A 16,250-nucleotide genomic window follows, 5' to 3' on the forward strand; every position below is an offset into this window, starting at 1 on the left:
TTCCTGCTTTTGTATTGTTGATACTGATTTGCTTATGTATAGGATGCATTTTACCTTGTTTAAGATCAATGCTGACTAAGATGATTTCCAATACATTTTTTAAGTGATCTAGGTAGCTCTGTTTGGAAGTTCAGTTAACGCTAGAAATGTGTTTTGGAGGTTCTACGTGTTTTGTCTCTAAGGACCACCGCATATACTTATATATAAACATATATAAATAAAACCAACTTTTTTTTACATTAGTAATTCCTTTTGTGCATAATTTTATATTATTGTTAATAATAAATTAATTAAAGCAACAAAACAACCTGAAGAGCCGGTTGGGAGCCAAAAGAGCCGGTTCTCTAATAAGAGCCGGAAATCCCATCACTAATATTTTCATACAGCATATTGAGATTTGTCACTGGAGGAAACATTTGTTGGCCAGTGTATGTTTGTTCAACGTGTAAATCTTCATATTTCACAGTCACGTTACACATAGTTGAGATCACCCAACCCACTGCTCTAATGCAAGAAGGAATTTCCTCTTAAGCAAACAGAACATACAACAAAAGAAAAAACAGGTCACTCAAACTAACCTGCCTTGACAAATTAAAAGTAGAGAACTTGTTTTGAAGTAAGAAAGAAGATGCCCTCAAGGCAAATTCTCACGAGGGCCTAAGAGTACATCTTTCAACATCTTACAATACTGTGATTGCAGCCATTCCTCAACTCTCTGTCAATGGTACTCATGGCCAATGATCAGTGGGCTTTGATCAATGGTTGTTGATCAATGGCCATGAGAATTTGCATAATCATGATGAAGGAACTGACCTCTCAGCCCATTGTTCCTTCAGTGGTGCTAGTTTCAGTCATCATGCAAATGTACTGTTTATAAGATTGGGGAAACCTGCAGTCAGCTGAGACTGAAGAAGTTACTTGGATGAGTGATGAAACGTTTCTCCCACAAAACGCTACGTCCAGATGAACACAACCAACTTTTGGGGATTTACTTACCTGAATGATTGAGCATGCATCAAGAGGTTTTAACCCACTTTGGCAAGGACTGCCTAAAGCTAAATTTAAAAGCAGAAAATTAGAGGCCATCCAGGCCTTTATGTTTATATGTGTTATCTGGCTTCATGGATAGATAAAGTTGGGTGTCATCTGTATAGCAGTGAAAATGTATGCTATGCGTTCTTATGATGATAATAATACAGTACACTATGATATCAGCAGGACTGAAGTGATATCTATTTATTAGGCACAACTGGAAGTCTTGTTATTCTGCTAAAGTTTTTTCCCACCAGTTTTTGCAAACACTTTAGAAAATTATATTAGCTTCAATAAAAATCATTTAAACATTTGCAATGTTTATTACCTCATTGTCTTACTTTAAACTAATTATTACAACAATACAAAGTTTTAAACTTTAGGTGATCTCAGTTATAATATTGTATTAAAGCATTATTGCAACTAATTGTACTATTAGCCATCAATACAAGGACGAAACAGCTTTAAAGATGGAATACTGATAAGGCAGGTTTAAGGGTGCAGTGAGAACTGAACATAACTGGCATCTCTTTAGTTTTTCTCTCTCTTTCAGTTTACAGTTAAAATGAAGACTGGCCATTTTAATGTCACCTCACAGATTATCATCATCACCAGGAGACCAAGATAACAATGAAAGATTACTGAACATCTGTTTTGTTGATTTGTTTGTGGCATTTTCTTTCAGCTGTCTTGTGTAACAGTTTCCAAAATGCTGATAGATTTTCACTACGTCCAGCCAACACCTATGATACTCTCAGAGGTTGGGGAAACAGTAAGTCAATTTTAGTCAAATTTACTTGAGCATACAGTCAGTTATATTCAGGTGTGTGGCTCTGTAAGAGTGATAGATTTATGGACTATAGAAACATATGGTATTGTTACTGTGCTTTACATTAAGTTGTTTACAATAAAAGCAAGGAAACACTTATTTTTGCATGACTTTTAATTTTCACATTGAATTAATGAAGAGAATAAAGGCACCATATCAGTTGTTTTTTGTTTTTGTTTTTAATGATGGATAAAATCTGAATGAAATTTTTATGAACCATTTTTGTAACTTAATTCTCAAAATATGCTTTAATCTCAGTGTTCGACATTCACACATAAGAATAACGTTTCATCCAGGCGATTAAAATTTGTCACAGGAGAAAACATTTGTAGGTCAGTTTGTGTTTTTTTACGTGTTAATCTTCATAAACCACAGTCACGTTACACACAGTTGAGAGCACCCAAGCCGCTGCTCCACCAACACCGCCAAATAATGCAGTGGCAGCCCATGACATACCTGCTGCACCTACAGTGAAATCATGTTAGACACTATTAGCTCTATTAGCTTATTCAACATGAGCAAAGCTTTTAGAGAGAGAGAGAGAGATAATATATAGTAAATTATTCAGTTTACCCCAGGACTGCAAGGTTGCTACGAGACCTCCTACTACAACTCCACCTCCACTAGCGATTGCTAAATATGACATCAGTTTGGCAGCGATGGAGCCTGCTGCTATTCCAGCTGAAGTGAACCCCAGTGAAGCCAGAATGGCAGGAGTCAGAATCACAGTTCCACCAGCTCCTAAAAAAACCCCAAAAAACATATATTAAAGATTTTCATTTCAAAATTATGCTGTGGTTAATGTCATGGCGTACCTGCAGACACAAGGACCGTCTTGCCTGTTAACGAAATACAAAAAGATGTCAAATAAATTATTTACAATAATAATAATAATAATAATTCATATCCACTGTATAATGGGATAACACTGTTATAAAAAAAAATAGACTCACATATTTCTTCCCATTCCATGTCTGTGCTTTCAAAGATAACATTCAAATGACACCAAGAGCTCAACTGAACAAACCTGATGTATGTTATTTACTTTATTTCCAAGAACTACCTCTCCCATTTATCAAATATGAACAGAGGAGGAGGAGCACAGGGATGTACCTTAAAAAAATAACACAGGCATGTACAGGGAGTGCAGAATTATTAGGCAAGTTGTATTTCTGAGGAATAATTTTATTATTGAACAACAACCATGTTCTCAATGAACCCAAAAAACTCATTAATATCAAAGCTGAATGTTTTTGGAAGTAGTTTGTAGTTTGTTTTTAGTTTTAGCTATTTTAGGGGGATATGTGTGTGCAGGTGACTATTACTGTGCATAATTATTAGGCAACTTAACAAAAAACAAATATATACCCATTTCAATTATTTATTTTTACCAGTGAAACCAATATAACATCTCCACATTCACAAATATACATTTCTGACATTCAAAAACAAAACAAAAACAAATCAGCGACCAATATAGCCACCTTTCTTTGCAAGGACACTCAAAAGCCTGCCATCCATGGATTCTGTCAGTGTTTTGATCTGGGGCCTGTTCTTCGTACCGCGCTAAGTGAGTTAGCTGGATGAGATTGTTGACGATTTCGCGTGATCCTGGATCGTTCGGTTCCCCGAAGCCCATCCAGGACTTGCTGTCATAGCAACAGAGCCGTAAGCGTAAACCTGCTGGGGAGCAGGTTTACTTTATGTAAACAGGATTAGATCGCGGCCACGCAGGTATGTCCGCGTCATTCATACGAAAGCAACAGCGATATTCCACCACTGTTTCACCATAAATAAATAACATCAATGTAACTAAAGATAATGCAGCACTTGATCCTTTTATTGATTTCACACAGATACATACAGGTCATTCCCTAAAAAAGGGAAATGTACTATTAACATTCTATTACATGTATGTGATTATTACAGATGTAATTCATATTTCAGAGTAGTAATTGTAAATTACTTCGTGTAATCAAGATGAGAGACCACGGCTATAAAAGCGAAGGTGGATAAGGAGAGTTTTCAGAATTCAGCGTATATTGCGGGACAGACAGGATCCTTTAGCTCAGCGCGACAGTGTGCTCATAGAGAGATATCGATTTTCCCGTGAGGGTATTATTTACTTAACCAACTTGTTGACGAGGGGGTGCAGGACCACTACCTGTCTTTTTTTTGCTCTGCCCTTTTCTTGGTTGCTGTTATGAACAAACAAACAGATTATTTCAGGGTCTCTTTCCAAGAGACGACAAGCAATATAAGTGATAAATATTACCATTCTGTAGAATATTCTTATATTTCACTTTTACTTGTTCCCATGTTCTAGTGGGTCCTGTTGTGGCTCTAATGTGAAAGGGGATATAATATAACATATTATAATATAATATAATGTAATATAATATTGGATAATATGGTGTGATATGATAAATCTACCCTACCGCCTACTGGTGTTGGCCAGAGGGGCCGATGGCGCCATATGGCAGCCTGGCTTCTGTCAGTCTGCCCCAGGGCAGCTGTGGCTACAACCGTAGCTGCCTCCACCAGTGTGTGAATGTGAGAGTGAATGAATAGTGGCATTGTAAAGCGCTTTGGGTGCCTTGAAAAGCGCTATATAAATCCACTCCATTATTATTGTTATTATTGAATTACTTACGAGTTTGATTTGTCAGCAACTTTCTGCCAGCCCTCTCTCCTTGCTTTTGCAGCCTTTGCAGTGTTCCCTTGCGTTTTAATTAAACTCTGAAACTCCTGAAATCCCTCACTCAAGAGTTCTTGCTCTGCTGCCGAAAAATACCGAGCGCGCTCCTTCGACATTTTCGCCGACCAATCAAAGGGTTGCCGATCAATGTTTCTACTATCGATGCGTAGCCCCTGTTGGGCCACCCAGTGATCTCACATTACTTCATCCAGCTATACTAATCGTCAACAACAGGTGTGCTCGGGGAACCGGAATAGCGAGCTCAGAGTTAGCGCGATGATTTGGTCTTGGATGTTTCATTTGATCTTGGATGTAGTAAGCGACGTACGAAGCACAGGGCCCTGTTCACCGTCAACATTGCGTGCAGCAGCAACCACAGCCTCCCAGACACTGTTCAGAGAGGTGTACTGTTTTCCCTCCTTGTAAATCTCACATTTGATGATGGACCACAGGTTCTCAATGGGGCTCAGATCAGGTGAACAAGGAGGCCATGTCATTAGTTTTTCTTCTTTTATACCCTTTCTTGCCAGCCACGCTGTGGAGTACTTGGACACGTGTGATGGAGCATTGTCCTGCATGAAAATCATGTTTTTCTTGAAGGATGCAGACTTCTTCCTGTACCACTGCTTGAAGAAGGTGTCTTCCAGAAACTGGCAGTAGGACTGGGAGTTGAGCTTGACTCCATCCTCAACCTGAAAAGGCCCCACAAGCTCATCTTTGATGATACCAGCCCAAACCAGTACTCCACCTCCACCTTGCTGGCGTCTGAGTCGGACTGGAGCTCTCTGCCCTTTACCAATCCAGCCACGGGCCCATCCATCTGGCCCATCAAGACTCACTCTCATTTCATCAGTCCATAAAACCTTAGAAAAACCAGTCTTGAGATATTTCTTGGCCCAGTCTTGACGTTTCAGCTTGTGTGTCTTGTTCAGTGGTGGTCGTCTTTCAGCCTTTCTTACCTTGGCCATGTCTCTGAGTATTGCACACCTTGTGCTTTTGGGCACTCCAGTGATGTTGCAGCTCTGAAATATGGCCAAACTGGTGGCAAGTGGCATCTTGGCAGCTGCACGCTTGACTTTTCTCAGTTCATGGGCAGTTATTTTGCGCCTTGGTTTTTCCACACGCTTCTTGCGACCCTGTTGACTATTTTGAATGAAACGCTTGATTATTCGATGATCACGCTTCAGAAGCTTTGCAGTTTTGAGACTGCTGCATCCCTCTGCAAGATATCTCACTATTTTTGACTTTTCTGAGCCTGTCAAGTCCTTCTTTTGACCCATTTTGCCAAAGGAAAGGACGTTGCCTAATAATTATGCACACCTGATATAGGGTGTTGATGTCATTAGACCACACCCCTTCTCATTACAGAGATGCACATCACCTAATATGCTTAATTGGTAGTAGGCTTTCGAGCCTATACAGCTTGGAGTAAGACAACATGCATGAAGAGGATGATGTGGACAAAATACTCATTTGTCTAATGATTCTGCACTCCCTGTACAGTTCTTGGTTGGCCCAAAGTTTTATATGAGAATTTGTGTTTATCTGATTGGTTAAAACTGATGGGGAGAAATTATAGTTTGCACTAAACTATCCCTTTGTTGGTGCCCCAAACTAGTCCCAGCCACTAAGCACTAAAGGTTTTTTTCCCCTATTTTCTAACCTTTACCAAATGACTTGCTGTATTAGTGACCATGAGAGCAACCCTGGTTGAGTTACAGGATGCAGTTTTTGTCTCGTGGTCCCGATGACTCACACATCTTTTAAGGTTCCACCACAGTCAAGTTAAGGTCTGGACTTTGCACGTGTTTTTATTTGTCACATTAAATTTGTGAAGACAACAGAAGCATCATATCAGTCTTTGGATTAGATAAAACATCTTCATCCTCTACAATGATATTTTATTTCAAAATGATGGGTAAAAGTGAGCAACAAAGGTTATCAGACATTTTTGTAACTTCATTCTCAAATCATGCGACATTTCCATATATTTATATAGTATATATTTTCATACAGTGCATTGACATTTGTCACAGGAGGAAACATTTGTAGGCCAGTGTATGTTTGTTCAACCTGTAAATCTTCATATTTCACAGTCACGTTACACATAGTTGAGATCACCCAACCCACTGCTCTTAATAATAATAATAATAATAATAATAATAATAATAATAATAATAATAATAATAATGGATTGCATTTATATAGCGCTTTTCGGGGCCCTCAAAGCGCTTTACAATTCCACTATTCATTCAATCTCACATTCACACACTGGTGGAGGCAGCTACAGTTGTAGCCACAGCTGCCCTGGGGCAGACTGACAGAATGCAAGAAGGAATTTCCTCTTAAGCAAACAGAACATACAACAAAAGAAAAAACAGGTCACTCAAACTAACCTGCCTTGACAAATTAAAAGTACAGAACCTGTTTTGAAGTAAGAAAGAAAAGGCCCTCAAGGCAAATTCTCACGAGGGCCTAAGAGTACATCTTTCACCATCTTACAATACTGTGATTGCAGCCATTCCTCAACTCTCTGTCAATGGTATTCATGGCCAATGATCAGTGGGCTTTGATCAATGGTTGCTGATCAATGGTCATGAGAATTTGCATAATCATGATGAAGGAACTGACCTCCCAGCCCATTGTCCCTTCAGTGGTGCTAGTTTCAGTCATCATGCAAATGTAATGTATGTAAATGAACAGAATCGACTTTTGGGGATTTACTTACCTGGATGATTGAGCATGCATCAAGAGGTTTTAAACCACTTTGGCAAGGACTGCCTAAAGCTTGTACGTCAGTATGAGCAAACAGCACGCAAGATGGCGGATTACCGGAACCACCTGAGCAGAAGCGTTCAGTGGTCACAGAAGCGTTGGAGGTAGTTTGTAAGAGATTACAGGATGACCCCAACCTCAGCAACAGGACCACTCTCAGCATCGACCAAGTGTGTTTGCTTTTCGAACTGTCATGGTCTCCGTGCCTGCCCGGCCGGCCCCACAAGGCTACATGTGTTGTTTGGTTTTCTCTCTCTCTCTTTCTCTGCCTGGGCGGAGCTCACTGTGGGCTCCCGCCCTTGGCCCACACACCTGTCAACAATCAGCGGTCATCACCCAGGAGCACTATTTGAGGCTGGAACACAGATCCTCTCGTCGCTGGATGATTGTACTACAGACGTTAGTGTTTCTCCCAGCTCTTGTGAGGGTTATAGGACTGTGGTGCCACCTGCTGGAAATGAGACAATCTTAATCCCAGTTGAAAGAAGACATTATTTTTGTAGGAGCCATTTTTGGGTTGATACCTCATGTTGCCGCTAGAGGTAACCTTTTTAAGTTTCTTTTTTTTTCTTTTTTTAAACTTTATTTAATAAACAATGAGTATACAACATACGAACAGATGAAGTATACAAAACAACAGAACATGAACACAAAAAGCCAAGAGTAAAAGAAAAAGGTAACAATTATAAGAATACACATACATATATTGTTTTGAGAGCCTTTGTGTTGGTGGAGTCTGATATTGATTGTATGTACATTTCCACATCCTTAAAATAATGACAGAAATATGGTGTTTTGTTAGTAAACTTACATTTATGGATAAAAAATGTAGCTAAAAGTATGAACAAATTCATCATAAAAAACATTTCTCATACTTGTTGTAAAGGCTCACCTTCTAGCACATTCACTTCACCAGATGCACCTTGTTTCTTTTCCTCACCTTTGATTGGGTGTGGTTCTTGGCCTTCCTTCCTCCAAAACATGGTCCTCCGAGCCGGAGTAGCGTTAGCGTCATGGATTCACAGCAGCCATTGACTGAAGATTTGAGACGTTCCGGTCGTGATAGTCGACCTCCTGCCTACCTGCAGCAGTATGACGTTCAGTACCCTGGAGCTAGAAGAGCTACATGTGAGACAGAGAGTCAAACAGAATGCCAACATAGTGACAAAGACACACATGGGCTGCAGGATCCTGTCGGAGAGTCAGAAAGACAACCAGAGACATCCCCTGCTCCTTTACCCACCAATCAAGATGAGGTGATGAGGGAACTCCTGATGACAATGAGGGAGATTAGGCAATTCATGATTCAGTTATCTCCTCCCCATTCTCGCAGTTCCTCCAGATCTTCAATTCACACTGTCTCTGATGAAAGCAAATCCTCTGTTTGCGGTTTACAAGCCATTCCCCAAACACATCAGCAACATGAGCAGTTCCCAGTGATTGATCCAGCAACATGTCAATCACCCTCTTAGCCCCCCCAGGTTAGCCGTCACTCTGGTGCAGTTCTGGCTGCTAGCCCTCCTTTCCCTAATTCAACAATATTAGATGCTGCAGTTCCTTCAAGTGGTTTGCCTAGACCAGTTTTTCCGACACCAGATGAGACTCCTTTTAATTTCCTGGCCACGCCACTGCAAGGTCCCCACCAGATTTCATGTGTTCAACCTGCTGTTCCTCTAGATGAAGACCCCGCTCAACCTCTCGTCTGCATTCCGGAACCAAGGCAGCACCCTCCTGTAAAGCAGCAACCAGCTACATCTGATGGTTTGCATGCACAAAACCCTTCAGTACCCATTACTGCTAGTTCTAGTCACCCTGTTAGCACTAGAACACATGTGTATAAGCTTGAGGGTCCTTCTTTCCCAGACCTTACCAGAGAAGATGAAATCCAGTATAGGCTGTTACGAATGGCCCTTACTAACCTGCTTGACCCTCATGAGACGGAGCACTTTAAATATCATGTCCTCCTCGATCATCTGAAAGTAGACCAAGCTAAACGATTAGCTCTTGCCTTTTCCTACGCTCCTGACCCATACACTCAAGCCATCAAAGCCCTTGATGAGCGTTATGGGCAACCAAGACAGCTGGCATTGAAAGAGCTAAAGAATATACTGGAACTGCCTCCTATCAGAGCAGGTGATGGTCAGAGCCTTGATAATTTTGCTCTTCGAGTACAGGCTTTAGTTGGGTTGCTTAGCACTATGGGAGAACAAGGACGTGCAGAACTAGATTGTGGCTCCCATGTCGATCGCTTGTTAGAAAAGTTGCCCGCAGAGCATTCCAGTCGCTTCAAACGGCACATTTACAGGGAACAAGGAGATATGATGTATGACTTACCTTTGTTCTCATCCTGGTTGCAAATAGAGTGCAAGTGTCAACCAAGAAAGGACAGTCCTGTTTCATCCTTTAACCAGCCACGACCTGCCCATAAGTACACCTCTCCACTCACAACAATATTACATGGGACAAATGCATCCGATCCTGTACAGGCAGCACAACCCATCATAATGACTAAGGCTAGATGTGCATATTGCTGCTCACCTGAACACCACATTAGCAAGTGCCCTGAGTTCATTAACAAGACAAAGGATGAGAAAATAAACTGGATAAAGAGAAACAAACGGTGCTGGCGTTGTGCTAGAACTCATCAGGCTGCGAAGTGTGATCTGAGGAAAGCATGTGCCACCTGCATGGATAGACATCTACAGATCCTATGTGAGGTGAATCAGAGACCTAGAACTGAAACTAATCCTGTAGTGAGGACACTGTACTTTGATAGACCTAGCGATCGCCCTAGTGTCCTTTTAAAGGTTGTGAAAGTGCTCCTGCGTAATGGCAAAAGAACCCTGGAAACATATGCAATACTTGATGATGGCTCCCAACGTACCATGCTTCTGACATCTGCAGCTAAGCATCTCCAACTAACTGGGAAAGCTGAAAAATTATCACTCAGAACTGTCCATCAAGAAGTTGAAACTATTAAAGGTTCTTCTGTAAGTTTCCAGATTTCTCCCATCGCACATCCAGAGAAAACATACACAATTAATAATGCCTTCGCTACAAGTCACTTAGCACTTTCAGACCACACCTACCCCGTATCCTCTCTTCAACGGAGATACAAGCATCTTCAAGGTATCCCATTAACCTTTACTAACAAAGCAGCTCCACTACTGCTCATAGGCTCTGATCATACCCACCTCATACTCTACCATCAGCAGTACCTATGTCGTCACCGGCAGTGCCACTATCACCAGTTCCACCGCCTGTGGCTGCCATTCCGCCAGTGGTCAGGGCGCTGCCTGCTCCTGCATCACCTGGTCCTGCCTCTGCCAAGCCCCGTACATTGCCCCCAGCACCTGCAAAACTGCCCAACGGTCTGCAGGTCTGGGCCTGCCGCTGCATCCCACGTGGTTGGCATTTGGACCTGCTTTGCCGCCACCGCTGGCTACATGGTCGGCCCCCTGAACTGTCTGGCCTGCATTGTCGACCTCTAGGTCGACCCCCTGAACCTATATTAGACCTGTAGCATGTCTGATTCCTCTGCCCCCGCTTTGTGAAAAAGAGCATCTTTAATCCTTTGAACATATTTCTCAGTAGAAATATGGGGGCGGCTGTTGTAAAGGCTCACCTTCTAGCACATGGAGTTATTGGACTGTTTAATTAATTCATGCATACCAGAAGCATCGCGTCACCCCCGCTAACAACCACCTCAGTGGCTTCACGCCTACGCTTGAATTTTTGTTTTTTGTTCCCTGTTATACTGATCATAAAGCTTTTTCCCCCTTTTTTAAAAATAAAAACCATCTTGCTGTTGCCCTGTTTTCTGATTTTATAGCTGAAGATGTTGTACAGTAACTAACCCTAACCCCTAAATTTTAAATGGTTTAAAAGCATGTAGAAGAGGATATTTAGGCAAGTCCATTTCTCCTTTTGTTATCAAGAAGCACGGACAAAAAGGAAAAATAACCCTGAATCATTGGTCATTGGTCCCCACCAATGCCAAAACGAAATCTACGCCCACTGTCTCTTCCATTGCCGTTTCACTCCAAACGTAACAAATGTCCAACTCAGACAGTGTTCTCAATTTGCATTCACATACAGTGAAGTTGCAGCTTGTTGGAAATGCATCTCCATCCATCCAGTCATGATGATGGTGTTTTCTCCTTGCTGATGCCTTTTGCACATACTGCTGTTGCTGCTGGACCCCTCGCTGCTCAGGATACTGCTGTTGTCTCTTGACCTGCCATGTTGTTGCTTTTGGATCTGCATTTCTCGACAGTCAAGTGGAGGGTGCGTCTGTCCTCTCAGTAAGTGAGTGAGACAGTAGACAGTGGTGAGGAGGGCTGTGTGAAAGCAAAAACACATAAATATGCCTGACACCCGTAAACGAAGCAGCATCTGGCTGCAGTTTAAAGACTCTTTTGTTTGTCTTGGTCTCGTCTCGTCTCGACTTCGTCTCATTTTGGTCTTGGTCTCGTCTCGACTTGGTCTCGACTTGTTCTTAGTCTTGTCTTGGTCTCGATACCCTCTGGTCTTGGTCTTGGTTTTGGCAGTCTTGACTGCAAGTCTAGTTGCACCAGTGGTGCCATGAGCAGTATCTATCTGCTGCTCATCAGCTGCTATGCCGTGGTTATTGTCACAATGTGGTGTATTTGGATCACTCGATCCTAAGTGGATATGGATATGATCCAGGATTGGATGTTTTGTATAAAATTTGAAAGGAACAATTGTTCCTTTCCCCTTTGCTGTGTACTCTGCTGATGCTGTTTTCAAAACCTACCACACTCATGTACAGTATCAGTGTCACACTGAGATATTTCAAAGATAATAATAATACATTTTATTTGAAAGCGCCTTTCAAAACACTCAAGGTCACTGTACACATTAGAATAAAAAGCAACATAAAAACAAGCAGTTTACACAATCGTAAAAGCATAAGACATAAACTAATTTAAAAGAGCAGAGTGGAGAGGTTATGTGGGATAAGCTATTTTGAACAAGTGAGTTTTGAGTTGGGACTTAAAGAGAGAGAAGGAAGAGATATTTCTTAAATCAGGAGGTAGGGGATTCCAGAGTCGTGGAGCAGAGCAGCTGAAAGCCCTGCTCCCCATGGTGGCAAGACGGGGGGAGGGGACGGAGAGTGAAAGGGAAGAAGTAGATCTGAGACAACGAGATGGGGCGGTGATCTTAACCAGATCAGAAAGATATGGAGGGCAGAGATGATGAATAGCCTTAAATGTGTACAAGAGTATTTTGAAATTGATACGATATTTGACCGGGAGCCAGTGAAGCTGCTGCAGAACAGGAGTAATGTGGTGGATAGAAGGGGTCCTGGTGATGATACGGGCAGCAGAGTTCTGGACGCGTTGAAGCTTGTGGATGGATTTTTGAGTATAAAAATAACCTGAATAAATACAAATAAAGGGAAAGAGCTGTCCAGACCTCTGTCTCTGACCATCTGTGTTAACACTTGAAATCGGAAACATGTAAATGTAACAAACATGTTAAAACATAAGAAATCAGGAAGGGGCAAAAAAAGCATTTTGCTAAAAAAAGATTTAGAGCAGAAGTTTTTAAAATGAAGATATATTGCATTTATTTACAATTAAAAACACACAGAGCAGAAAGTGTGTTACTGTTTTACATCCACAGACACACAAGAAAAGAAGCCGGCAACGTGAGGTCAAGTTATGGCAATTTTATTTGTGTATTTCAGTACATGTATTCAGAATAGAGTTTTTAAAAACAAACAAACGTCCCAAGTCAAGTTTGGGGGGATTTTTGTGAAAGAAAGGTTGAGAGAGGGGGAAGGAGGAAGAAACTATTGCTCTCCTTAAACTTGATGCTGCTGGGTCAGTTTTTTCTCAGCAGTCTGCTCCAGAATCCACTCCTGTCCTCGGCTTTCTTTTCTTTTTCTTTTGCCTTCAGCTCTTTTAAGGTTTTGTTTAGCTGCTCCTCGGCGTCTTTAAATGCTTCTTTCAGCTGCTGTTTGGCCAGTTTGACTTTCTGTTTCAGGAGCTCTTTAGCTTCCTTTTTGTGCTTTTGCATTTCTTTAAGTGCATCTTTGCAGCCTTTCTTGGTCACCTCAGAGGCTGTCGTTTCTTTCTTGAATACCTTCAACTCAATTTTCTCTTCTGCAAGTTCTTCTTGCACTTTCATCAGTTTCTTCTTCAGAGTTTCACTTTCCTGTTTTGCCTCCCATTTTCCATGTGTCTCTTTTTCTATTTCTTCCTCTGTTTCCAGCAACTTCTTCCTCATGTTTTGAGTGAAACTCTTTGTATTTTCCATTTCTTTCTTTGCTTCCTGTATTTTAAATTTCTCTTCCTCCAACACTTTTTGAGCTTCCAACAATTCTTTCTTCATATTTTCAATCTCATTTTCTGCCTCATGTTTACGTTTTTTCTCCTCTTCAAGTTGTTGCTTTACATGCAGTAATTCCTTCCTGAGTATTTCAGCTTCAGCCGTTACATTTTCAGCTTCTTGTGTTGCCAACTGCATTTTCCTTTTCTCCCCTTCAAAAGCTTCCTGCACCTCCTGTAATTCCTGCATCACATTTTCTGCCTCCTTCTTTGCAGTTTGATATTTATTTTTAGCTTCTTGTGCTGTGCTTTTCTCTTCCTGCAATGCTTTTTGAGCTTCCAACAGTTCTTTCTTGATGTTTTCATTCTCATTTTCTGCTTGTTGTTTTCCCATCTTCTCTCCTTTAAGCTTTAGACCCACATGCAGTAATTCCTTCAATACTACTTCGGTTTCAAACTTTGAATTTTTAGCTTCTTCTCTTGATTCTTCTGCCACTTCTTTTAATTTGACATTTTCAGCCTGTATTATTTGAAATTCTTCTCGTAGTTTAATCAGCTCAGACTGTTCTGTACTGTATGGTGACGCACTCACCAATCCTCTTCTCGATCTCCCTTGATTCATTTTGGCCTTTTAAACAAAGGAACCAAAGTTTTGTAGAGAAGTGAAGTTTTCGATGTGTTTTTTTTCTTCAACCGTCGTCTGTCCTGCACAGAGATGCTGCTGTAGATGTGTCTCTAGCTGTGTCTGGATAAAATGAAAAATGCTGTAACTAAGTGCTTGTGTTGCACAGTTCTACAAAACATTCCATTCCATGCATGCTCCGCCCACATGGTCAGGAATGTCAGGTGCTGCATCACCAAATGCTGCTCCCGTTGCCTAGCAATAACAGCTGTTTACTTTTTGGGGTCTGGTTCATTATTTAATAAAGAAAACATGTCCAAGTATTGCAACCATGGTGCTGAGGCTCAGTGCATATTCTAGCCTGCTGTGTGGGTGGGCAGCTAGAAATCACTGGTGGGCAACATGAGAGAGGAGAAAACTGGAGCAGCCAAGCAGGGAGCTGCAGGTTGCTGGTTTGAGTCTCTGTTCAGATGCTGGTGTCTCCTCTCTCTGAGATGTTTGCAAACAGTCCCAGATAAAACAATAAGGATAATAAACAAACACGTGACTAAACTAACATTTATGACACTGATATGTTTCATGTGATGGCCTCTATACAGCAGTCACTGCAAGCATCCACATCAGCACACTTACTTTTCTTTAAGCAGGCGTGCTGGGGTCCTCCTAAGGAAAGTTTGAGAACTTCATTTCCTTCATGCTGGTGAACTTTTTACCAAATTTTTTTCATCAAAGCTTCTCCATCACTGACAGCGATTGTTTGGATCTTCACACTCATCTCCATGAACCCTAAAAAATGAGTTTCACTTTGCTCATATAATGCCAGGAGTGTCTCCATATTCCACAAAAGTCTATGCAAACATGTAACAGTATCCCATATTCATAAAAATATTATTGATATTATAACAAAAGCTGTCTCCACCACAATTGTCCCAAGTGCTTTTTTTAAAACAGGATTTTAAACCAGAGGATTTCCCTAAAGCTTAATTTTTTTAATATTTTGTAGACAACAACAGAATCATTTCAGAAAAACTCAAAATGACTGGTGTCAATATTATTTGCCCCACAAAAAAGGTCAAATATAAAAAAATATTGCAAATATTGCACAGTGAAAAGGCACTACAGCTCAGTTGTTCCCACTCGCCTTTGTCCTCCTGTTTCCCCTCCCTCTCCCCTCCAACGAGGAGTTAAACAGTTTGATGGCATGTGGGACAAAGGAGTTTTTAAGCCTGTTGGTTCTTGACTTTGAGAGAAGCAACCTGTCGCTGAATAGGCTCCTCTGATTATTTACGAGCATGTGCAGAGGATGCCCAGCATTTTCCATAATGTCCAGCAGTTTCTTTAATGTCCTTTTCTCTCCCACTATCACCAAAGTGTCCAGCTTCATGCCGACCACAGAGCTAGCCTTCCCGATTCGTTTTTCCAGTCTGGATGAGTCCTTTGCTGTGCTGCTCCCCCAGCTGTTTCTGGTTCTGTTTTGGTTAAGTCCTAAGTAGTCCTGATTTTGAACTGTTGTAGTCCTGTTTTGAGGGGAGAGATGATGAATAGCCTTAGATTACTTACTGGATCCACCCCAGATGAGCTGCTTTTACAGTTCCAGGAAATCTGTACTCAGACCCTAAACCCTGTGAACCCATTAAAAACCAGGCGCCCAAAACGTGTTCCACAGCCCTGGTTAAATGAATCCACCCAAGCAGTCAGGCGTCAGTGTAGGAGAGCAGAGTGAAAGTGGAAGAAAGACAAATTGCAGGTTTCTTTTGAAATGTTAAAAGAATGTTTCTCAGGTCATTGTGTTAAATTGTCATAATCGCCATGTTCTCTTTAAGACTATCAGCTCTACTCTAGACAACCCTGAAAGCCTCTGCTGACACATGTCATCAGTTCCTTTCTTTCTTTGTAAACAAGGTCGAGTCTGTCAGGTCAGCAATAGAACTTCCTACAGATGACCCATCAGTGTTTATTCCATGACTGTAAACATGTTTCCATTTGTCACTTCAGTCT

At 41.3% G+C, this 16,250-nt stretch overlaps 1 protein-coding gene across 1 annotated transcript; it reads right to left on the reverse strand.

Annotated features, from left to right (window-relative positions):
- Positions 1 to 1,138: 1,138 nt before the first annotated feature.
- Positions 1,139 to 2,878, reverse strand: LOC146551649 (interferon alpha-inducible protein 27, mitochondrial-like). The gene is made up of 4 exons (XM_085256665.1): positions 2,815 to 2,878; positions 2,677 to 2,700; positions 2,435 to 2,602; positions 1,139 to 2,326 (listed from the first exon to the last, which is right to left on the reverse strand). The coding sequence occupies exons 1-4, from the start codon at positions 2,831 to 2,833 to the stop codon at positions 2,217 to 2,219; spliced, it is 321 nt and encodes a 106-aa protein (XP_085112791.1). The 5' UTR covers positions 2,834 to 2,878; the 3' UTR covers positions 1,139 to 2,216.
- Between the last annotated feature and the right edge of the window lie 13,372 nt (positions 2,879 to 16,250).

Source organism: Mchenga conophoros, linkage group LG19 (genome assembly GCF_057382185.1).
Source record: "Mchenga conophoros isolate Kocher_MC1m ecotype Shallow Benthic linkage group LG19, M_conophoros_male_GT1.1, whole genome shotgun sequence".
Lineage (NCBI taxonomy): Eukaryota > Metazoa > Chordata > Actinopteri > Cichliformes > Cichlidae > Mchenga > Mchenga conophoros.

Coding starts and splice junctions, on each gene's coding strand:
- LOC146551649 (XM_085256665.1), bottom strand. Junction 2,603..2,676: donor GACGGTCCTTGTGTCTGCAG/GTACGCCATGAC, acceptor GGGTTTTTTTAG/GAGCTGGTGGAACTGTGATT. Junction 2,327..2,434: donor AGCAACCTTGCAGTCCTGGG/GTAAACTGAATA, acceptor ATTTCACTGTAG/GTGCAGCAGGTATGTCATGG.